We start from the raw sequence: 24692 nt of genomic DNA, 5'->3' as shown, positions 1-24692 counted from the left end.
TGGAAGTAACATTTAAACAAAGAGTAGCAGGACAATAATGTCCCTATTCTTCACTTGTCAGTGTGACTAATTTTTCCATAGTTTATTCTGGAGTTTTTTTTTTTTCTCTCCACCTCTCTGTTCTGTTGTAAGGACAATCATGATGTGGCCAGTGACACTTTGCTTCTTGAAAGTCCAATATCTTGACTGCTGACATGCAAAACATTTTGGAACTGTATTAACAGTGCAATAATGAAAAAAAATATATATATTGTTTTTGAGTCAATTTTCCCTTTAAAGGTAGAACAGGGAAGCTTCTCAGACACCTATGTCAGTATTGTCCTTGTGGCATGTAGTATCGGCTATTCCCTACCCGGAACCAGAGGGACGGTTCGGTTAGATGAGGTTGTCAGAGGCATGATGGACCTTCATAATATCTGTGGAAATGAGACCATGAACAGGACATGTATGTGATTTATTAGAGAAAATATCATTCAAGTTGGTGACAAATCTACAGATAAAATCTACACAATGATCTGTGAAAAGCTAAGCATGAAATTGCTGTCTCTGGGATATGAGAAAAAAAAAGGATCAGTACCACTTCCAGTGCTCTTGGGGGCGCCTCTGAGCTACGTAACACCTACAGTATGTATTCTGTAACATTTTGTAAGCATTTCAAAATATACATAGAAACATGAGTGCCAAAGTATATAAAACTTGCATTTAAAACTACAGGTAAGTCTTTAGAAGAGTGAGGGAGGGGTCATTTCATAATGTTGAGTGAGTCACTTGCAGTCTGTGGGAAAGGCACATGAAACACATATCACGTTCTCATCTCTGAAATGACAGATGCAGAGTTTTGTCCAACAACGTTTTCACACACACATAATGTGCACTGTCCCTGTAAAAATAAAATAAACTCAAACTCAAACATACACACGCACATGGTCGGTAATGTATGTTGTATCAGTGTTGTTTCTCCATGTCCCTCTGATGAACTCTTCTGGTGTCTTGAGGCCACTCAGTAACACGTTTGTCCCCTCACTACTCTCTGGACACTTGGTACGACCTGGGAAAAAAACACACATGAAGACAATTAATGAAATGTCCATTTACAGTATCCAGGGTCAATTCATCTAAGGTCAGATAATCAAATTTGAAAAAACATTGATTATTCTAACATCAATTCATCAAACAATGAAAAAAAATGTTTTTACAGAACTGTACATGGCTGACAAACCAATTGATTACAGCCAAACAATGCTTTAAGCCATTTATCAACAATAGGATCTAAGTCAGCAGTCCATTCAGTGATTATGACTGATGTCAAGACTGACTTTAGATACTTCCTCTATGCAGTGATTTATCCATGTTCACAGTACTGTATCTACATGAACTCATTTAGGCACACAGATACTCACACATGGTATAGATAGAATACAGTAGCATTCAATACCAACACAGAATGATATCCTTAAACATTGCAACCCAGCTGGTCTACTTGGCTTTTTACGTTGTCCCTTTATAGTCAGTCACTTCACTGGAACACCTCCATTACAAATACTGGTGCATGATTGGGCCTGTGTTCCATAATGAGGTCACAGCCACAAAAGCGTTGCCACAGTTGTGTCAGTTGCAGTATGTGAAGCTGAAGGTGACGAGTGTGTGTGTGGTTGTGTGTATACTGTATGTGTGCGTGAGTGCGTGTCACATTGATATGTGGCTAAAGAGGACTACTCACTTCCCTGTGCCCACATGACACCTAGGCATCGGGCATACTTTACCACCTGTGTGATAGAGAATGAGAGAGAGAGGAAGACAATAAGAGGGATAGAAAGAGCTATCAGTACAGTATTAACAGTGTGAATAAGACAAAGAAAAGAGACACGGAGGGTAAATGTTTTCTACTCACAGCTAATGACCATAATACCCAGGATGAAAAGCGTGGCAGCCATAGACAGACCAACAACACGGAGGAAGTAGTAGTCTGAGCACAGACACAGTGACACATAGATGAGTCTATTACCATGTGATTGTAACCCACGTTTGAAAGCATTGTGGTATTGATAAGTGGATTTTAGCTGCTTGGTTAATCATTGTATTTGTTAACTTTGGAAAAAATCTGTTTCTCTTACCATAATTGAATGGTTTATCCCACTCTGCATCTGTGATCAAAGAAAAATACAATATCACTTAGTTTTTTTTAAAGACAGTACTTGCATTGTGTGTTTTTAGAGCATAATAGGTGTAGCCTATATTCCTGCAACAAAGAAAGAGGTGGGAGCAACAACACAATGAGATGACAACAGAGCGGTCTGGTCCAGTTGATGTGTTGTTGAAGCCACATCTCAACCCTTACGTAAGCCTGCACAGCGCAGAGGGACACACTCGGAGACTTCTTATCTCTTACATCAGCCACAATGAAGCATTAACCTGAGGACAAGTTAGAGACAGCGAGCTGAGGTGCTCTGTTTCTGTTTCACAACTCCTCCAAGGGTTTTGTTTGGGAGATGGGGAATTGTGATACTGTCACATTTGCTGTGAGATAGCAATAACAAAACTCAGAAAACCCCACCAGATTTAAGGCAAAGGTAGGCTAGGAAATGCCTTTGTTACCCCAGGCAACAGGAGAAACGACGGCGGTATTCTCAGAGGTGGTTGGAGATGGTGTCACTATGGACAGAGAGAGAGAGAGCGAGAGATAAAAAAATTAACATTTTCTCTGTCAGCATTTTGAGTCCTTATCTGTCATATGGACCTGTACATAATTACATCTCATTAAATTCCAGGTGCATTCCTTTTATGTTCCACTCCCTTTTTTTATAGAATTTCTGCATATTTAAATGGCACGACTCTCATAGGAAATCGGGTCAGTCTAATTACACTTTTTAAAGCGTATCAGTGGTGTCCCTGTCAGGTGCTGTAAAATCCACTGTCTGTCTATCTTAACGAGAAAGGGGAATGTAACATTTGCTAATTACAGAGCTAATTCGATTTTAAATTGCATGCACCCTTGACGTGAAAGACAGAACTGGTTATGGGATTTTCTTGATAGCAAAGCATCCATTCACTATAGCTCTGTTGCAGAGTGTTTCAGGGACTACCAATAGGAGTGTTTATTTTTCAGGGAACAGGTCATTCTTAAATGTCAAGGAGGGAATAAGAGGTTTGTTATTTACCTGTGGTGGTTAAGGACTTGGCCGTGGGTGTTGTTGACTTGTTTGTGTGAGCTGAGGAGAAAAGCAGAGAGGATGACTTGGTCTGTGGCAAGGCCACACAATTTGAACTAGAAATGTAATTTTATATGAAATAAAATTGTGTGACTTGCTTCAGCTCTTTAAAATGATTTGTGTGGTAGTTGAAGAAGTTTGGAAGGTTTTCATTAAGTGAAGCAGTGAAATACAGTCAAAGTTAAATATATTAAAATATCAGGTCTGATTACTTTGATCGACTGCTATATCAATCCTATTACTGGAGTGTGGGGTGTCATGTAAAAATGCCCACAGCGTGACATAGCTCACATTCAATGATTATTGTGAGTACATTTTAACACTTGTGATTGGCTGTGATTGTGACATCACAGCATGAAAAAGCTCACAGCTTGAGAATTCTCACTGGTCAATTGGATATCTGTGTTTTGTAGGTAGATAACGTCAGTGCCTGATTGAAATTGACACGAAAGTAATGACCACTTTTTAAACATATTATTGTTTGTTTTGCGCTTCTGTCTGGGCTGACTAGTTAGCTTGCATCAGGTAACTTTAGCAAATGGGTGGAATGGCGAGAGTTAGCTGTTTATGTGTTGGCATAGCGAGTGCTGCATTGCCTTTTTTCTGGAGCAATTTTGATTGGCAGAAGTTCTGATTTCAGATTTATACAGCAGAGAAATAGGCTAATATTTCATAGCCGCTACGGTTTTGTCTAAGTTGTTGGGATAGTAGCTGACTTGTGTCAAAAGCTACATTGTTTACAGTGCATAGAATGTTGGAAGTTCTGGGAATTTTCAACAATGGGAGCTTTAGAATGTTGAAAAAATCTCATTACAGTGGATAAAGTTGTTTTAGGAGGACAAAAAGTCAAATAGTTTAAAAAGTAAACGTTTTATCAAAAGGTTTTATGAAAGAAACTTAATCCAGATGGAATGGCATTGTCACGCCCTGACCGGGGTTCTCTATGGTGTTTTAGGTCAGGGTGTGACTAGGGGGTTTTCTAGGTTTTATTTTCTATGTTGGTGTGGCCGGAGCCTTCCTCTGCGCCGGTGCTCATTCCAGGCACGGCGTCCAGTCCCCCTCCATGGCCGGAGCCTTCCTCTGTGCCGGTGCCCAGTCCAGGCACGGTGTCAAGTCCCCCTCCATGGCCGGAGCCTTCCTCTGCTCTGGTGCCCAGTCCGGCGCGGCGTTCAGCCTGGCTTCATGGCCGGATCCACAGTCTGAGCAGGTGCTACGTCCCGCACCGGAGCCGCCACCGATGCTAGTTGCCCACCCTAACCCTCCCCATCTAGGTTCAGGTGTTTTAGGTCGGGGCGTGACTAGGGGGTTTTCTAGGTTTTATTTTCTATGTTGGTGTGAGTATGGTTCCCAATTGGAGGCAGCTGATGATCGTTGCCTCTAATTGGGGATCATACTTAGTGTGGTCCTTTTCCCACCTGCGTTGTGGGATATTGTTTTGTCTTGTGCACTACACGTTAGTTTATTTATTTGTTGTTTGAAGTTTCACCTCAATAAATATGTGGAACTCTACTCACGCTGCGCTTTGGTCCACTCATTTAAACGATGGACGTGACAGGCATTTCTTTTTTAAACTATGTAAGAGCAGTGGTTTTCCAGATAACTACAACAAGTCAGAAATAAGTGATACATCCTTTAAATTGTGGTATTTAAATGTTTTCCTTAAGTAACTACATTCAGACTACTACACTTTTAGTCATAAGGAATTAGAAAAGTTGTAGCCTATTATTTAGCATCTAGTTTAGAAGTTTGTTAGTGTTGATAAATTGAGACTGGTACAGTAGAGGAAGTGACTGTTTTATAAATAGCTATAGTAACCTTTAGTGTAGTGAGTAACCCAGAAGTAGTAGTAGCAGTACATTGTAGTAGTAATTCTGAATGTTTTAGGTATGTAGGCCATGGGTTAGCTATAGTAAGTGGGGTCACTATTGTAGTTCGGTTAGTGAGTGTGGGAGTTGTTATAGTGGGTTAGTTTAGTGGGTTGGGGTGAGCTGTGTGACATGATCAGTTTTATGTGCTCCCCCAGTGCTATAATCTGATTGGTAGAAGATAGTATGTGGAATAGAATAGTCCCTCAGCCCGTTAACAAGTCCCTTTAGCCGCCCAACCCCCAAAAGGAAACAAAAAGACTTACAGTAAACAGTAACATTAAGAGGTTTTGATGACAAGGCAGAAGGTTTTGGTCCCTCTGGTCCCAGGTCCAGCTCTGCCTCACATCTGTACTCTACTTCACCCTCACCCTCATATCTCTTGTGGGTGATGGTGATAGTGGAGGACATATTCACTAGTTCCTTTGTGGAGTCATTAAACGTTTGAGTCTCTATAGTTTCATTCCCTTTGTACCACCTCACAACCAAGTTCTGTAGAGGAGCGATGTTCTGGATGTCGCACTGCAGCTGGTACTCCTTCCCCTCCATCATTGGACCAGAGTGGCTCAGAGGAGAGATAGACACGCTGTCTGGAGTCACTAGAGACAAAATAGTTACATATAGTGAAATATAATGGATTTTACTGACAAAACTCCCAAATATAAGAAAAAGAAAAACAACTTACTGTAGAGAATGACAGGGAGAATCTCAGTACACTGACTTCCATTTTGTGACTTGATGTAGCATTTAGGTTCTATTGTCCAGTCCATGAGTCTTCTCACAGTCCAGGTGACATAGTTTACATTTCCATGCAAACCTGTATCTCCGTACGTGGCCTCCCACCTCATCCCCTCGGGGTCTGTGGATGATGTGCAGTTGACTGAGACTGATTCTCCATATCTCACCACTACTCTGGGAGGGTTGAGCTCAACAGGACAGGAGGCATGTGTAGGTGCACCTACAGTTCAGAGCATGACAGAGACCATAATCATATCATTTACTTTCTCAAGCAAACTTAGCTTAAACAAAAAATATATCCCAAGTATAGGCCTAGAATGCAGAACAAATAAAAAATAGGTTGCATTAATAATGGCCTTTTTCAGAAGGCAGTTTCTAATCAGTAACCTTAAAGCTGCAAAATGCAACCTTTTGGGCGACCTGAGCAAATTAACATGGATATGTGAGTTATACAGTGGAAAGAAAAAGTATGTGAACCCTTTGGAATTACCGGGATTTCTGCATAAATTGGTCATAACATTTGATCTGATCTTCATCTAAGTCACAACAATAGACGAACACAGTGTGCTTAAACTAATAACACACAAATTATTGCATTTTTCTTGTCTATATTGAATATATCATTTAAACATTCACAGTGTAGGTTGGAAAAAGTATGCGAACCACTCGGCTAATGACTTCTCCAAAAGCTCATTGGAGTCAGGAGACAGCTAAAATGGAGTCCAATCAATGAGACGAGATTGGAGATGTTTGTTAGAGTTGCCCTGCCCTATAAAAAAAATCACAACATTTTTGTTTGCTATTCAGTAGAAGCATTGCCTGATGTGAACCATGCCTCGAACAAAAAAGATCTCAGAAGACCTAAGATTAAGAATTGTTGACTTGCATAAAGCTGGAAAGGGTTACAAAAGTATCTCTAAAAGCCTTGATGTTCATCAGTCCACGATAAGACAAATTATCTATAAATGGAGACAGTTCAACTGTTGCTACTCTCCTTAGAAGTGTTCGTCCTGCAAAGATGACTGCAAGAGCACAGCGCAGAATGCTCAATGAGGCTAAGAAGAATCCTAGAGTGTCAGCTAAAGACTTACAGAAATCTCTGGAACATGCTAACATCTCTGTTGACAAGACTACGCTACGTAAAACACTAAAGAATAATGGTGTTCATGGGAGGACACCTCAGAAGAAGACACTGCTGTCCAAAAAAACCATTGCTGCACGTCTGAAGTTCGCAAAAGAGCACCTGGATGTTCAACAGCGCTACTGGCAAAATATTCTGTGGACAGATTAATCTAAAATGGAGTTGTTTGGAAGGAACACACAGCACTCTGCCTGGAGAATAAAAGGCACAGCACACCAACATCAAAACCTCATCCCAACTGTAAAGTATGGTGGAGGGAGCATCATGGCTTAGGGCTGCTTGCTGCCTCAGGGCATGGACAGCTTGCCATCATGGACGGAAAAATGAATTACCAAGTTTATCAAGACATTTTGCAGGAGAATGTAAGGCTATCTGTCTGCCAATTGAAGCTCAAAATAAGTTGGGTGATGCAACAGGACAACAACCAAAAACACAGAAGTAAATCACAACAGAATGGCTTCGACAGAAGAAAATACGCCTTCTGGAATGGCCCAGTAAGTCCTGACCTCAACCCAATTGAGATGCTGTGGCATGACCTCAAGAGAGCGGTTCACACCAGACACCCCAAGAATATTGCTTAACTGAAACAGTTTTGTAATGAGGAATGGTCCAAAATTCCTCCTGGCCGTTGTGCAGGTCTGATCCACAACTACAGAACACATTTGGTTGAGGTTATTGCTGCCAAAGGAGGGACAACCAGTTATTAAATCCAAGGGTTCACATACTTTTCCCACCCTGCACTGTGACTGTTTACACAGTGTGTTCAACAAAGACATAAAAACATACCATTGTTTGTGTGTTATTAGTTTAAAGCAGACTGTTTGTCTATTGTTGTGACTCAGATGAAGATCAGATCAAATGTTATGACCAATCTCTGCATAAATCCAGGTAATTCCAAAGGGTTCACATACTTTTTCTTTCCACTGTTGATATGTCATTCTTCATTGAAAGCAGGTCTAAGAAGTGATAGATCAGTTCCGTGTGAACTATTTCTATGGTTCCGGTTATCAAGTTCAGTTTTGTACACCAGCTTCAAACAGCTGCCATATAACATTTGTGTCTGTGGAAAATATATTTCCCATCGGTTTAGATGGTAAAATAATTCTCTACACTATACAGTGCATTCAGGACATATTCATTCCTTTGACTTTTTCCACATTTTGTTACGTTACAGCCTTATTCTAAAGTGGATTTAACTGTTTTTCCCCCTCGTCAATCCACACACAATACCCCATAATGACAAAGTAAAAACAGTTTTTCTAAATGTTTGCAAATTTATGAAAATATACAACTGAAATATCACATTTGCATAAGTATTCAGACCCTTTTCTCAGTACTTTGTAGACGCACTTTGGCCGTGATTACAGCATAGAGTCTTCTTGCGTATGACACTACAAGCTTGGCACACATGTATTTGGGGAGTTTCTCCCATTCTTCTCTACAGATCCTCTCAAGCTCTGTCAGGTTGGATGGGGAGCATTGCTGCACAGCTATTTTAATCGGGTTCAAGACCAGGTTCTGGCTGGGCCACTGAAAGGCATTCACAGACTTGTCCCGAAGCCACTCCTGTGTTATCTTGGCTTTGTGGTTAGGGTCGTTGTCCTGTTGGAAGGACCTTCGCCACAGTCTGAGGGCCTGAGCATTCTGGAGCAAGTTTTCATCAAGGATCTCTCTGTACTTTGCTCCGTTCATCTTTGTTTCGATCCTTACTAGTCTACCAGTCCCAGCTAATGAAAAACATCCCCACAGCATGATGCTGCCACCACCATGCTTCACCATAGGGTTTCCTCCAGACGTGATGGTTGGCATTCAGGCCAAAGAGTTCAATCTTGGTTTCATCAGACCAGAGGATCTTATTTCTCATGGTCTGAGAGCCTTTCCGTGCCTTTTGGCAAACTCCAAGCAGCCTGTCATGTGCTTTTTACTGAGGATTGGCTTCCGTCTGGCCACTCTACCATAAAGGCCTGATTGGTGTAGTGCTGCAGAGATGGTTGTCCTTTTGGAATGTTCTCCCATCTCCACAGAGGAACTCTAGAGCTCTGTCAGAGTGACCATCGGGTTCTTGGACCCATTATGTCCAATCAATTGAATTTACCACAGATGGACTCCAATCAAGTTGTAGAAACATCTCATGGATGATCAATGGAAACAGGATGCACCTGAGCTCAATTTCGAGTCTCATAGCAAAGGGTCTGAATACTTATAAGGTATTTCTGTTTTTTATCTTTCATAAATATGCTAACATTTCTATGAACCTGTTTTTGCTTTGTCATTATGTTGTGGTATTGTGTGTAGATTGCTGAGTATTTTTTGTTTTAAAATAAGGCTGTAATGTAACAAAATGTGGAAAAAGTCCAGATGTGTGAATAATTTCCAAAGGCACTGTACGCGTCGACTATTAGAATATAAACACATACAGTAGCCTACTATTTTTTTTTTTTTTTTTACAATTAACTGAATTACTTACCAGAGGAGAAGGACGGGAAAACCAAGACTAAGAGATATTTGTGTAAACTGTTCAGAATTGTCTTCTGTGGGTGTTCTGTGGGTGTCACTGAGTAGGCTGATACCCCATTTCATGAGTGCACAATACCTAGGCTAGACTGTACAGTGCAATATGAATGTTCAATACACACAATTAGCTGACTGGATAGGTGACTTGTCAAATAAACAAATTATTGTATTTTGTAAAATTTACAACAACATTCCAACCTTTGTTTTGCCTTATTTAGTCCAAATATGGCATGAATCCAGTATTTGTATCTGTTTGCATCAGTTTCAATGCAACTTTTATTTTGAAGGTGAACTAACGATTCTACTATTGTGGTCAATTGTTATTGTGGCTCAGTTCACATAGGTGCTTCAGTACGTGGGGTCCCTATTGTAGTTTGGTTAGTGTCAGTGGGGTTTCTTATAATGGGTTAGTTTACTGAGTTTGGGTGAGCTGTGTGGCATAATCAGTCTTATTTGCTCCCGCAGTGCTATGATTTGATTGGTAAAATATATTTGTTCTGATTTCAGATTTGAAAAACAGAGAACTAGAAGATTTCATACGCTCTACGTTTATGTCCAAGTTTTTGGAAAAGCGGGCAAAAATGCAATTCTTTTGAAAAGTTGGGAGAAAGTTGGCAATGTTGTTACTAAAACAGCTATATCGTTTGACTGGTAGAATATATTCTATTCTGATTCAACATTTGAATAGCAGAGAAGTAGACTAAGATTTCATACGCTCTACGTTTTTGTTTAACTTGGGAAAGTGGTCAAAATGGCAGTTCTTTCAAAAGGTTGAGAGGAAAAGTACTTGATGCTCTTACCAAAACATCTAAATTGTTTGATTGGTAGAATATATTTCTTTTCTGATATCAGATTTGAATTGAAGAAAAGTAGACTAATATGTCATACCATCTTTGTTTGTGTCTTATTTGCTGGGAAAGTGGTCAAAATAGCAGTACTTTCAAAAGATTGAGAGGAAAAGTGCTTGATGCTCTTACTAAAACAGCTATAATGTTTGATTGTTAGAAGATATTTCTGTTCTGATATCAGATTTGAATTGCAGAAAAGTAGACGGATATCAATTAAAATAAAATTTTATTGGTCACATACACATGGTTAGCAGATGTTAATGCTAGTGTAGCGAAATGCTTGTGCTTCTAGTTCCGACCATGCAGTAACATCTAACAGGTCATCTAACAATTTCACAACAAGGAATGATTAAGAATATGTACATATAGATATATGAATGAGCGTTTGCCGAACGGCATAGGCTAGATTCAGTAGATGGTATAGAGTACAGTATATACACATGAGATGAGTGTCACGTTCTGACCTTTATTTCCTTTGTTTTGTCATTATTTAGTATGGCCAGGGCGTGAGTTGGGTGGGCAGTCTATGTTTGTTTTTCTATGTTTTGGGGCATTTCTATGTTTCGGCCTAGTATGGTTCTCAATCAGAGGCAGGTGTCATTAGTTGTCTCTGATTGAGAATCATACTTAGGTAGCCTGGGTTGCACTGTTTGTTTGTGGGTGATTGTCTATGTCAGTGGCCTGTGTCAGCACAGGTCTATTTTGTAGCTTCACGGTCGTCATTTGTTTATTGTTTTGTATGCAGTGTCAGTACTTTCTTTATTAAAGATTTACCATGGACACCTACCACGCCGCATTTTGGTCCGACTCTCCTTTTCGCCTCTCCTCTTCGGAAGAAGAGGAGGAAGACCGTGACAGAATCACCCACCAACCAAGGACCAAGCGGCGTGGTAAAAGACAGCGACGACAGCAGCATCAGCAGCAACAACAGCGGCCAGCATCACAGGACTCCTGGACATGGGAGGAGATACTGAACGGAGAGGGACCCTGGGCACAGGCTGGGGAATATTGCCGTCCCAAAGCAGAGCTGGAGGCAGCGAAAGCTGAGCGGCGGCGATATGAGGAGGCAGTGCGACAGGTACGAGAGGCAGCCCCCAAAAAATTTTTTGGGGGGGCAGACGAGGTGTGGTACTAAGCCAGGTAGCAGACCTGAGCTCACTCCTCATGCTTATGATAAGCAGCGCATTACTTGTCAGGCACCATGTTATGCGGTTAAGCGCACGGTGTCGCCAGTGTGTGCCCATAGCCCGGTGCGCTATAGGGCAGCCCCCCGAAAGTGCCATGCGAGTGTGGGCATTGAGCCAGTGCGTATGGTGCCTGCTCAGCGGGTCTGGTCGCCGGTACGCAGTTTTGGTCCAGGATATCCTGCGCCGGCTCTGCGTACTGTGTCTCCGGGGCGCTGGGAGGGTGCAGTGCGTCCTCTGCCTGCGCTCCGCTCGTGCCGGGCAAATGTGGGAGTGGAGCCTAAGGGAGAGGTGCGTGTAGTAAGCACTAGATCTCCCGTGCTTACCCACAGCCCGGTTCAACCTGTGCCTGCACTCTGGAGGGTCCGGGCTAGAGTAGTTGTCCAGCCTGGGGAAGTGGTGACAAGGTTGCGCACCAGAGCTCCAGTGCTCCCCACAGCCCGGTCCTTTAGGTGCCTCCTAACACCAAGCCTCCTGAAGGTCTCCCCAGCCTGGTGGTTCCTGTGGCAGCCCCACGCACCAGGCTGTCTCTCTGTCTCCTCCCTGCAGGTGGTCCCGCCTGTCCGGCGCCGCTGCCGGAGCCTCCCGCCTGTCCGGCGCCGCTGCCGGAGCCCCTCTGTCCGAGCTGCCCCACCTCTGTCCTGCTGCCCCACCTCTGTCCCGAGCTGCCCCACCTCTGTCCCGAGCTGCCCCACCTCTGTCCCGAGCTGCCCCACCTCTGTCCCGAGCTGCCCCACCTCTGTCCCGAGCTGCCCCACCTCTGTCCCGAGCTGCCCCTCTGTCCAGTGGGGTCATTGAGAAGGGTGGCCATGGTGAGAAAGCCACGGAGGCGGACAATAAGGCGGACTAAGACAATGGTGAGGTGGGGTCCGCGTCCCGCGCCAGAGCCGCCACCGCGGACAGACGCCCACCCAGACCCTCCCCTATAGGTCAAGGTTTTGCGGCCGGAGTCCGCACCTTTGGGGGGGGGGTACTGTCACGTTCTGACCTTTATTTCCTTTATTTTGTCATTATTTAGTATGGTCAGGGCGTGAGTTGGGTGGGCAGTCTGTTTGTTTTTCTATGTTTTGGGGCATTTCTATGTTTCGGCCTAGTATGGTTCTCAATCAGAGGCAGGTGTCATTAGTTGTCTCTGATTGAGAATCATACTTAGGTAGCCTGGGTTGCACTGTTTGTTTGTGGGTGATTGTCTATGTTAGTGGCCTGTGTCAGCACAGGTCTATTTTGTAGCTTCACGGTCGTCATTTGTTTATTGTTTTGTATGCAGTGTCAGTACTTTCTTTATTAAAGATTTACCATGGACACTTACCACGCCGCATTTTGGTCCGACTCTCCTTTTCGCCTCTCCTCTTCGGAAGAAGAGGAGGAAGACCGTGACAATGAGTAATGTAGGGTATGTACACATTATATAAAGTGGCATTGTATAAATTGACTAGTTATACATTTATTACATCCAATTTTGTATTATTTAAGTGGCTAGAGATTTGAGTCAGTATGTTGGCAGCAGCCACTCAATGTTAGTTATGGCTGTTTAACAGTCTGATGGCCTTGAGATAGAAGCTGTTTTTCAGTCTCTCAGGCCCAGCTTTGATGCACCTGTACTGGCCTTGCCTTCTGGATGATAGCAGGGTGAACAGGCAGTGGCTCGGGTGGTTGTTGTCCTTGATAATCTTTTTGGCCTTCCTGTGACATCGGGTGGTGTAGGTGTCCTGGAGGGCAGGTAGTTTGCCCCCGGTGATGCTTTGTGCAGACCTCACTACCCTCTGGAGAGCCTAACGGTTGTGGGCGGAGCAGTTGCTGTACCAGGCGGTGATACAGCCCGACAGGATGCTCTCGATTGTGCCTGTAAAAGTTTGAGTGTTGAAGAGGCGCTGTTGCGACTTCTTCACCACGCTGTCTGTGTGGGTGGACCATTTCAGTTTGTCCGTGATGTGTACGCCGAGGAACTTAACTTTCCACCTTCTCCACTACTGTCCCGTCGATGTGGATAAGGGGTGCTCCCTCTGCTGTTTCCTGAAGTCCACAATCATCTCCTTTGTTTTGTTGATGTTGAGTGTGAGGTTATTTTCATGACACCACACTCCAAGTGCCCTCACCTCCTCCCTGTAGGCCGTCTCGTTGTTGGTAATCAAGCCTACCACTGTAGTGTCGTCTGCAAATTGGATGATTGAGTTGGAGGCATGCATGGCCACGCAATCATTGTTGAACAGGGAGTAGGGCGGGGTCGAGACCCAGGGCATCAAGCTTAATGATGAGCATGGAGGGTACTATAGTGTTAAATGCTGAGCTGTAGTCGATGAACAGCATTCTTACATAGGTATTCCTCTTGTCCAGATGGGTTAGGGCAGTGTGCAGTGTGATTGCGTCGTATGTGGACCTATTGGGGCGGTAAGCAAATTGGAGTGGGCCTAGGGTGTCAGGTAGGGTGGAGGTGATATGATCCTTAACTAGTCGTTTAGCTCAGTTACCTTAGCTTTCTTGGGAACAGGAACAATGGGGGCCTTCTTGAAGCATGTGGGAACAGCAGACTGGGATAGGGATTGATTGAATATGTCCATAAACACACCAGCCAGCTGGTCTGCGCATGCTCTGAGGACACAGCTAGGGATGCCGTCTGGGCCTGCAGCCTTGCGAGGGTTACTCACGTTGGCTGCAGTGAAGGAGAGCCCGCAGATTTTGGTAGCGGGCCATGTCGGTGGCACTGTATTGTCCTCAAAGCGAGCAAAGAATTTGTTTAGTTTGTCAGGGAGCAAGACATCGGGGTCCGCGATGGGGCTGGTTTTCATTTTGTAGTCCGTGATTGAATGTAGTCCCTGCCACATACCTCTCGTGTCTGAGCCGTTAAATTGCGACTCTACTTTGTCTCTATGCTGACGCTTAGCTTGTTTGATTGCCTTGCGGAGGGAAAAGCTACACTGTTGATATTTGGTCATGTTTCCGGTCGCCTTGACCTGATTAAAAGCAGTGGTTCGCGCTTTCAGTTTTGCGCGAATGCTGCCATCAATCCACGGTTTCTGGTTGGGGAAGGTTTTAATATTCGCCGTGGATACAACATCCCCGATGCGATTGCTAATAAACTCGCTCACCGAATCAACGTATACATCAATGTTGTTGTTCAAAGCTATCCGGAACATGTCCCAGTCCACGTGATCGAAGCAATCTTGAAGCGTGGAATCAGATTGGTTAGACCAGCGTTGGACAGACCTGAGTATGGGCATTGTTATGATCACACCACAACTCGTTAATCATAAGGCATACGCCCCCGCCCTTCTTCTTACCAGAGAGATGTTTGTTTCTGTTGGCGCGATGTGTGAAGAAACCAGGTGGCTGTACCGACTCTGATAACGTAGTGAGCCATGTTTCTGTGAAACAGAGAATGTTACAATCTCTGATGTCTCTCTGGAAGGCAACTCCTGCTCGGATTTCGTCTACCTTGTTGTCAAGAGACTGGACATTGGCAAGTAGTATACTTGGGAGTGGTGGTTGATGTGCCTGTCTACGGAGCCTGGCCAGAAGACCTCGCCGTCTGCCCCTTCTGCGGCGCAGTTGTTTTGGGTTGCCTGCTGGGATCCGATCCATTGTCCTGGGTGGTGGACCAAACAGAGGATCCGCTTCGGGAAAGTCGTATTCCTGGTCATAATGTTGGTAAGTTGACGCTGCTCTAATATGCAATAGTTCCTCCCGGCTGTATGTAATAAGACTTAAGATTTCCCGGGGTAACAGTGTAAGAAATAATACATTAAAAAAAACAAAATACTGCATAGTTTCCTAAGAACGCGAAGCGAGGCGGCCATCTCTGTTGGTGCCGGAAGTCAATACAGTGGGGAGAACAAGTATTTAATACACTGCTGATTTTGCAGGTTTTCCTACTTACAAAGCATGTAGAGGTCTGTAATTTTTATCATATGTACACTTCAACTGTGAGAGACGGAATCTAAAACAAACATCCAGAAAATCACATTGTATGATTTTTAAGTAATTAATTTGCATTTTATTGCATGACATAAGTATTTGATACATCAGAAAAGCATAACTTAATATATGGTACAGAAACCTTTGTTTGCAATTACAGAGATCATACATTTCCTGTAGATCTTGACCAGGTTTGCACACACTGCAGCAGGGATGTTGTCCCACTCTTCCATACAGACCTTCTCCAGATCCTTCAGGTTTCGGGGCTGTCGCTGGGCAATAAGGACTTTCAGCTCCCTCCAAAGATTTTCTATTGGGTTCAGGTCTGGAGACTGGCTAGGCCACTCAAGGACCTTGAGATGCTTCTTACAGAGCCACTCATTAGTTGCCCTGGCTGTGTGTTTCGGGTCATTGTCATGCTGGAAGACCCAGCTACGACCCATCTTCAATTCTCTTACTGAGGGAAGGAGGTTGTTGGCCAAGATCTTGCGATACATGGCCCCATCCATCCTCCCCTCAATACGGTGCAGTCGTCCTGTCCACTTTGCAGAAAAGCATCCCCAAAGAATGATGTTTCCACCTCCATGCTTCACGGTTGGGATGGTATTCTTGGGGTTGTACTCATCCTTCTTCTTCCTCCAAACATGGCGAGTGGAGTTTAGACAAATGCTCTATTTTTGTCTCATCAGATCACATGACCTTCTCCCATTCCTCCTCTGGATCATCCAGATGGTCATTGGCAAACTTCAGACGGGCCTGGACATGCGCTGGCTTGAGCAGGGGGACCTTGCGTGCGCTGCAGTATTTTAATCCATGACGGCGTAGTGTGTTACTAATGGTTTTCTTTGAGACTGTGGTCCCAGCTCCCTTCAGGTCATTGACCAGGTAGTTCTGGGCTGATCCCTCACCTTCCTCATGATCATTGATGCCCCACGAGGTGAGATCTTGCATGTAGCCCCAGACCGAAGGTGATTGACCGTCATCTTGAACTTCTTACATTTTTGGAAGTTGTTGCCTTCTCACCAAGCTGTTTGCCTATTGTCCTGTAGCCCATCCCAGCCTTGTGCAGGTCTACAATTTTATCCCTGATGTCCTTACACAGCTCTCTGGTCTTGGCCATTGTGGAGAGGTTGGAGTTTGTTTGAGTGTGTGGAGAGGTGCTTTTATACAGGTAACGAGTTCAAACCGGTGCAGTTAATTTGGGTAATGAGTGGAAAACAGGAGGGCTTCTTAAAGAAAAACTAACAGGTCTGTGAAAGCCAGAATTCTTACTGGTTGGTAGGTGATCTAATACTTATGTCATGCAATAAAATGCAAATGAATTACTTAAAAATCATACAATGTGATTTTCTGGATTTTTGTTTTAGATTCCGTTTATCACAGTTGAAGTGTACCTATGATAAAAAATTCCAGACCTCCAGACCTACATGCTTTGTAAGTAGGAAACACTGCCAATTTTGTAGGTTATCAAATACTTGTTCTCCCCACTGTATGTCATACCATCTATGTTTGTGTCATATTTGCTGGGAAAGTGGTCAAAATATCAGTTGATTGTAACAGTTGAGAGGAAAAGTAAGTTGATTTGATAACTAAAACAGCTATATAGTTTGATTGGTAGAAGATATTTTAAGATTTCATACCCTCTATGTTTTGTCCAGCATGTTGGGAAAGTGGTCAAAGTAGCTGATTTGTTTACAATGAATAGAATGTTGAAAGTCAGCTTCAGAAGGGGAGATTTTAAAGTCACTGCCTTTAAAAATCCCCTTTGAAAATGGCCTTTGTGGTATCCATATGAGTCAAAGAGTTATTATAGTGTGAAATTGACTACAAAGTGTAAATAGGATCATTTTGGTCATAAAGTTAGTCTCGTCTATGACAGAGTTTGAAACCTCCGTGCATCACAATGGGTAAATGAAAGGTGGGTTTTGAGTTGATGATTTTTCCCACTAACATAGGCTGAGCAGCTGCGGTGATTGCTCTCTATTCAATGTATTAGACAGTGAGACACATCTGCCCAGCAGCTCTGACTTTGTTTACATGTCGCACATTTTTTTACTTGGGAAATACTCCACCAAACACCTTAGTTAGATGTAAAACTGCGCATCTAAAACATCCTCGGCAAAAAAAGTTGTTATCTTAAATTCAATCAATAGGCTTCCGCGTCAGTAGTTTCTCATGGGGGGAAAAAATCATTAACCAAACGCGGAATCAGTGAGGAACACACTGCCAAGACTGAAATCTCGTTTTTCAAATGAGCAACAGAAAAACACGTGCCAATCGACATGTTCGGTGGCTCTTTAACAATGGGAGCTTTAGAATGTCGAAGAAATCCCATTGAAGTGGGTGAGGTTTATTAGAAGCTTAATAGGTTAAAAAGTATAAATGGTTTCAATCACACTGGTCCTGACCGGCCTGCATGTTTTAAAGGTTGAATTTCTATCTTAAACGGTGTAAGAGGAGTAGTGTTCCAAATAATAAGTATGATTTCTTCTGTCGCAAGTTCCATTAATGAAATAGTCCAAAATAAGTTATACATTATTTAAAGTGTGACTTCTTTCGCAAGTCACAGTAATTCCTCAAATTGATTACAGCTACTGAACCAAAGCCAGTTAGGAGGGGGACAAAGTAATTACAACATTGGTGCTCTAGCTGCCATGGTTTACGGACATTGATTTCCATTCCTCCTGCTGGTGAAAAAGATTTAAAAGAAGGTCCTATTAAGAGTGAAGTTCTTGAGTTAAGCTACAGAGAAATATGAAGTAGCCCCATGTGACATCATCTAGAAAAGACAAAGGGGACTGTACCCGTTCTGGCTGGAGAGGGAGCTGCAGTAACATTCGCCACCAGAGTCATTTTGGGGTGTGTGGTGGTAGGGCTCTGAGCAAGGGACCCTGTTGACAGAAAACAAATGACTTTTCAAGCATTACACAAACAAAGCAGTTGGATGAAACCTAAACAACACATTACAAGACAGTCGGAAGCACAAAACATGGCTACTGCTGAAATGATTCTCCACAACAATTGAGTAACGTATTCCTAGCAGCTGCCAGGGCTGAGAATGTGTCCACACACAGCCAGTGGGAGGGACAAAGGGAGGGAGTTATTCAGCTAACAACAAACGTTCCCACAACTTTAGAGAACATTCCCTTAAGAGTGTCAAAAGGCCATTAAGTAATGTTCTCATAGGACTGTTCTAGTAATGTGGAAGGAATGTTTCCAAGAGACCATTCCCTTAATATCAAATAGAACTTACCCAGAACGGGGTTACCATGTTCTCAGAATTTAAAATATCAACGTTCTAGACACGTTTCATGGTAACGTTGCAAGAACATTCATGTGTCCAATTTTCTATGTTATGAGAATTTTCCATCAACGTCCCACCAAACATACACAGAACATGGTTGCATGTTCTCAGAACATCATATATTAATGTTCTAGACACGTTTCAATTGAACGTTGCTGGAACATTTCTGTGTATCTGTTGTCAGGATGTCGCCTGATGGTCCCTAAGAAGTGTTCTCCCCCCCCAAAAAAGTGTAATTACACATCACGCCTTGTTACTGTTGCCGAGCCAATCAAGGCCCTGAATGGTGAACCAATGATAGCTCTTTGTCTGCTGTGAACGTTAGGGATACTCGCATACACAGTGCTTTTAACATAGTGTTTTTAACGTACACATTTTGCACACTTTAAAATAGATGATTACATTGTGAATGTGCATTTACACAATAATTATTCAACATGTCTTCACCTGGGATTTGAATTTTGAATGTCTTAGTACACGGTACTGTGATCTCAGTGATTTGATTGACTTATTTCAGTATTTTAAGAGCTTTCTGTATAGTTTTCTAATGTTTTTGGGCCATGTTAAGCTGTTTTAATGATACTCCTGAATTACTATGATCAATGAAATAGTTTTTTTCTTGAGTGTACTTTTAACATAGCTGAGATTTACTACAAAGTGCACTCTACCTATTGCTTACACCTATCGAGTTGTTTCATCTACATAAGTGCCAAAGGAGGAGGGGTTAGTGTTTCTTCTGGACAGGGCCTAACTATACTGGACTAATAAGCACATTCCCTAGGGCAGGGACGGGTAACGTTTATGCCCGGGGATCAATTTAAAAGTAAATGATAGGAACTCAGTTGGGGTCTCAACTTACTATTGAGAGTTAAAATAGTAGAATACACAAGGTGCAATTTCGAAATTTAGTTTTTTCTCTCGTTATGTCAGTCACTGACAGTCACTCAATTAGCCTATGTCAGCATATATTTTTTTTATTGGTAAGTCTACCGGCCAGCTATCTAAACATGTAGTAATCATTGTTGAATTACTGACGGGGGGGGCCTCATTGATTTTGTTAGTCCACTCTCACACAAATTCACTACATGACCATAAGTATGTGGACACCTGCTTGTTGAATATCTTATTCCAAAATCATGGGCATTAATATGGAGTTGGTCCCCCCTTTGCTGCTATAAAAGCCTTCCCTCTTCTGGGAAGAAATTCCACAAGATGTTGGAATATTGCTGAGGGGACTTGCTTCCATTCAGTCAGAGTATTAGTGAGGTTGGGCACTGATGTTGGGCGATTAGGCCTGGCTCGGCGTTCAAATTCATCCCTAAGGTGTTCGATGGAGTTGAGGTCAGGGCTTTGTGCGGGCCAGTCAGGTTCTTCCACACCGATCTCGACAAACCATTTCTGTATGGACCTTGCTTTATACACGAGGGTATTTTCATGCTTTAACAGGAAAGAGCCTTCCCCAAACTGTTGCCACAAAGTTGCAAGCACAGAATCTAGAATGTCAATGTATGCTGTAGCATTAGGATTTCCCTTCAGTGGAACTAACGGGCCTAGCCCGAACCATGAAAGATAGACCATTATTTCTCCTCCACCAAACTTTACAGTTGGCACTATAAATTGGGGCAGGTTGTGTTTTCCTGGCATCCCCCAAACCCAGATTCGTCTGTCGGAAAGTCAAATGATAAAGCGTAATTCATCACTCAAACGAAAGTGTTTCCACTTCTCCAGATGGCGGCGAGCTTTACACCACTCCAGCCGACTGCTTGGCGTTGCGCATGGTGATCTTAGGCTTGTGTGTGGCTGCTTAAAGGAACATTAAGGGTAACATTATGTTCTCTCTCGCTATAATTGTTAGCTGGGTCGATAGAGTGCTGTGAATGTATTCAAAGTCTGTGATAATACTAGTCTTGTGAGTGGGCAGTGCAGCATGGTTATGAAGGGGCTGCTCTGACCAACACAGAGGTAGATTGTCCTGGCCCTGAGAGACGTGAGAAGCAGGCCTTTGTACACACTCCACTCCCCATCAATACCTTCCAATTAACCACTCCATGATGAATCGCTACAAGCCCACTATGGGCCCACTGGGTTCCCACAAGCAAATGTGATTAGAACTGAATCAATTTCCTAACAGGGAAATCAGTTCTGTTGCTGAATCCCTATGAGGTCATTTTAGATATTTACAGTGTGGTTCAGAGTAGGAGAGATGTCACTGAAAAAACAGATACATTCGCTGGAATGACTCAGGACTGTTTGGACCCTAGGGGTCTGTGGAGGTACAGCAGGTGAGCCGCAAAAATATATGTAAAAAATGTATATATTTTAATGAATGTCTCTAGCAACAACAGACTAAACAAATGTTGTGCTACATGCCTACAGTAGAAAAGAGGGGAATATCTTATTTTTAAATGATGTCTGTTTTTCTCAACTCCTAATATTGAGCTAATTACACTCATTGGAGTATCTGACATAGGCTTTGAAAAAGCTCCAGAGACTACCAGTCGTGGCAAATGATGTTAGCTGCTGCAAGCCTTTTTGACTTGGTCATACATTTTTTCCAACACATTGCTAACCTTTAACCAGCTTAGCGGCTGCTATTAACCAACATGTATGTGGAGTAGGACTGGCACATCTATTGTATAATTATCAAATAAAGTCCCAATCAAATCAAATCTAATTGTATTAGTCACATGCGCCGAATACAACAGGTGTAGACCTTACAATGAAAGGCTACATACAAGCCCCTAACCAACAATGCAGTTTAAATAATCTTAATAAGAATAAGAAATAAAAGTAACAAGTAATTAAAGAGCATCAGTAAAATAACAATAGCGAGACTATATACAGGGGGTATCGGTACAGAGTCAATTTGCGCGGGCACTGGCTAGTCGAGGTAATCACAATTATCTTAATACATTCATTTTAGGAGAATGAATACATAGAGGAGGGTGAAATTAGTAATCATTATACGAGCAGAATGACACAGTTGGGAGGAGAAGCTTCATTTCCAAAAGTTCAAGGTGGTCAAAACCATTAGTTTTTGAGACAGGGGTGTCACCAAAGCTGTGTTGTGTTCATTAGGTATGGCTCATTTTGAAAGATGCATTATGACGCGACAAAAGCTCAAAACATTTTTCAGCAAAAATGACAACTGTGGCCATTTGCATTACATAGTTACCCAAATTTCTATAATCATCGCAGACCTAGTTTGGAGTTACCTTTCTAACTAATAGGCTATGTTCGAGTTTACACTTTTTCCAGTTATAATGTGTGGAGGTCAAAATAATGAAAACCTATCTACCAAATCGATTCATTTTGAAATGTTGGTTACTTGTCCTTGTCATTAACATGTTCTGCTAACACATGTGGGGTCACCGGTTTGCCTGGACGGAGGTCCCTGGGCAAGGAAAGGTTGAAGACCCTGTTTTAGTTTGAGATGAGAAAGGGAGAGAGCGTGTATACAGTATGTTCATATGAGAACAGTGTGTTTGACCGTGGGTGCATGTGTGTATATGTGTGAGAAAGAAAGAAATCGTTATTTTTCATGGCTTACCTGGTAGTGTGAGAAACAGACATACTGCCATCCAGCTCAGCTGAATCTGAAAGATGTGAGAGAGATGTGAGTGAGAGATTGATTGTGGTACAGAGTCTCAGTAGGGTCTGTAATTAATACAGCATTAAGCTGACTACTACTTCAGCTGGAAATCTGCAAGATAAGCAAAGGCCCTTAAGCAGCACAGGTGACACTGCAATGAATACAGATCACTTAGAGGCAGCCACACAGGCACATCTGCTATACCCACAATAGATTACAACAGACACATGACAACCACACATCTATCAACCTTCCTTAACGCCCTGCTTGTTTGTGTGCTCCCGTTGCACGTAAACACACTCACACTCTGCCCATTATAGGGCTGAGTAACAGGTTTCAGAAGCAGCTCCTATCGTTACAGTAGCTGTAATGGTTTTCTAATGGTACTCTACACAACGAGACAGACACTAAGAGCTACTGTGTGGAACAAGGGGTGTGTTCATGTAGGCCCATGACTAATATTAGTATAAAGAGGAAGTAGCCGTATTACTGGTTTTATGTCAAGTACTGAGGCTACATGTCTTTTGAAACACAGGAAATTGTACATATAGCGGTTGTTTCTACCACTTCCCTCCCCCACACCTAAGTGCAGTCAAGAACATTTTTTCACGCAATGAAGATGGCTGACAATCTCAAACGAAATGTATAATACGATATACAAACTAGATGAGAGCACTCTCATTTTCTAATCCATGGAATTATACTTATGCCCTGTTTACATTTTTCCAACTGAATGACATGATCTCTGTATACTTACACATATCATCACCTAGCACACATCACATGGCCCTGATTTAGCTGAATTGGAAGGTTGAGGTCATGTGTTGAGATGAGATAGAGTCCATGGCTATAACGGGAATCCTCCCACATGCTCCTTAGTACATTGTGTTGCTACCACTGCTCCCTCAGCCATCACACTGTAAATCATATCTCGGGACTCCTTAGTGTCGCCAATTAAAAATCTAGTTGTGGAATGAGGATCTGTCATAACAACAACACTTACAGAAATCAGGTGCTACTGAGCTTTCTCTGAGACACACAACTACTGTACAGGGTCATAATAGCTTTTTCTAATCACTCTTCATCTGCACCATATGGTAATCGTACACAAAATAACACAGGCAAACAAGTAAACACATTCATTCTGAGGAGAATTGCAATCACTGACAACCTTTTAGTTCTGACAAAAAGCAGTAGTGTATACAGAAAATAACATAATCCGTAAACCAACGAGGAACCCAATGATTATTTGTTCTAGAGGGATGGAGAGCAGAGAGCGAGGTGGATGAAGGCAAGGAAGGCGGGAGGGAGTGACAGCCAGAGGAGTGTTTTGGTGTTGTATCAGTACCTAGCTGAGATGCCTGCCCTGACTTATTCTGATGGCAGCATGTCCTGAGGGCAGGGGAAGCGGTGACAGGTAAGTGTCAGTGGGCATCATGAGGCTTGACAGCTCAGATTAGCGGGTCACGCCAGTCCTAATTTCACTCTGAAGCCTCTGAAGCATATGTCAAGGCAAAGGCCTGTTCTTCTGGGGCTGTCTCAGCCTCCCTTCCAGACTCTCTCTCACTCCACTAACCCCATGTCTGGCTGCTTCTCACTCACTCACTCACTCACTCACTCACTCACTCACTCACTCACTCACTCACTCACTCACCATTGTCTGTGTTATCTTTCTGTGTATCTAGGCTGTTTGACCGTCCGTCTGTCAATCTCGAACATCCGCCACACGTTCTCTCTCTCTCTCTCTGTCTCTCACTTCACATATCATACTCTCTCCCTCTCTCATGAGTACCAATGTCCTTCCCTTCCTCCTCTCCTCTTTGAGTCCCAAATGAAAGTCATTCAGCTCACCTTGGTGTCCATCCTGAGTTGTCGCTTAGTTCCAGAGCTCGTTCCAGTGCAGCATCCACAGTCCCTTTCCTTTGTGTGTCAGTCAGGAACCATTAAGAACCGTTAGTCGACCACACCCTTCTGCTCATGACTTCCTCGTTCCATCCCTTGCTCACGGCACTTTTTTTTTCTCTCACCCACTCTTTCTGTTTGCTGGCTCTCACACGTGGGCCTCCCCACTTTCTTTTTGTTCTCTGTCTTCCAGACTAGTCTCTCTCACTGTCAGTCTGCCTCAATCGTTCCTGTGTTAGTGGTTCTTGTCTGTCTGTCTGTCTGTCTGTCTGTCTGTCTGTCTGTCTGTCTGTCTGTCTGTCTGTCTGTCTGTCTGTCTGTCTGTCTGTCTGTCTGTCTTATACACTGACGGCTGGTGTTTGCGGCCTTTTGTTTGTCTGTCTGTCCCTCTTTTTCTTACTGTGTTTGTGTTTGCTTGTCTTTGTCTGCCTGCCTCTATCCATGTCTGTGTTTCTGCATGTCTCTTTTTGAATGTCTTTCTCC

General features: G+C 43.0%; 1 protein-coding gene across 1 annotated transcript; it reads right to left on the bottom strand.

The window, feature by feature from the left end:
* Window positions 1-435: 435 nt before the first annotated feature.
* LOC112227064 (intercellular adhesion molecule 1-like) lies at window positions 436-24321 on the bottom strand. Its single transcript, XM_024391890.1, has 11 exons — window positions 24159-24321; window positions 22266-22311; window positions 18216-18302; window positions 5760-6032; window positions 5341-5673; window positions 3159-3209; window positions 2596-2652; window positions 2115-2144; window positions 1892-1966; window positions 1721-1766; window positions 436-1048 (listed from the first exon to the last, which is right to left on the bottom strand). Exons 1-11 carry the CDS (start codon window positions 24168-24170, stop codon window positions 1024-1026), a joined length of 1035 nt encoding a protein of 344 aa, XP_024247658.1. The 5' UTR covers window positions 24171-24321; the 3' UTR covers window positions 436-1023.
* Window positions 24322-24692: the final 371 nt, after the last annotated feature.

This window comes from Oncorhynchus tshawytscha, linkage group LG03 (assembly GCF_018296145.1).
Source record: "Oncorhynchus tshawytscha isolate Ot180627B linkage group LG03, Otsh_v2.0, whole genome shotgun sequence".
Taxonomy (NCBI): Eukaryota; Metazoa; Chordata; class Actinopteri; order Salmoniformes; family Salmonidae; genus Oncorhynchus; species Oncorhynchus tshawytscha.
This window is presented reverse-complemented; position numbering and strand designations above follow the sequence as displayed.

Excerpts from the sequence above, each read along its gene's own strand:
- LOC112227064 (XM_024391890.1), bottom strand. Across the intron at positions 18,303-22,265 it reads TCTGTTTCTCACACTACCAG|GGTCCCTTGCTCAGAGCCCT; the intron begins GTAAGCCATGAA and ends TTCTGTCAACAG. Across the intron at positions 2,653-3,158 it reads CAAGTCCTTAACCACCACAG|TGACACCATCTCCAACCACC; the intron begins GTAAATAACAAA and ends CTCTGTCCATAG.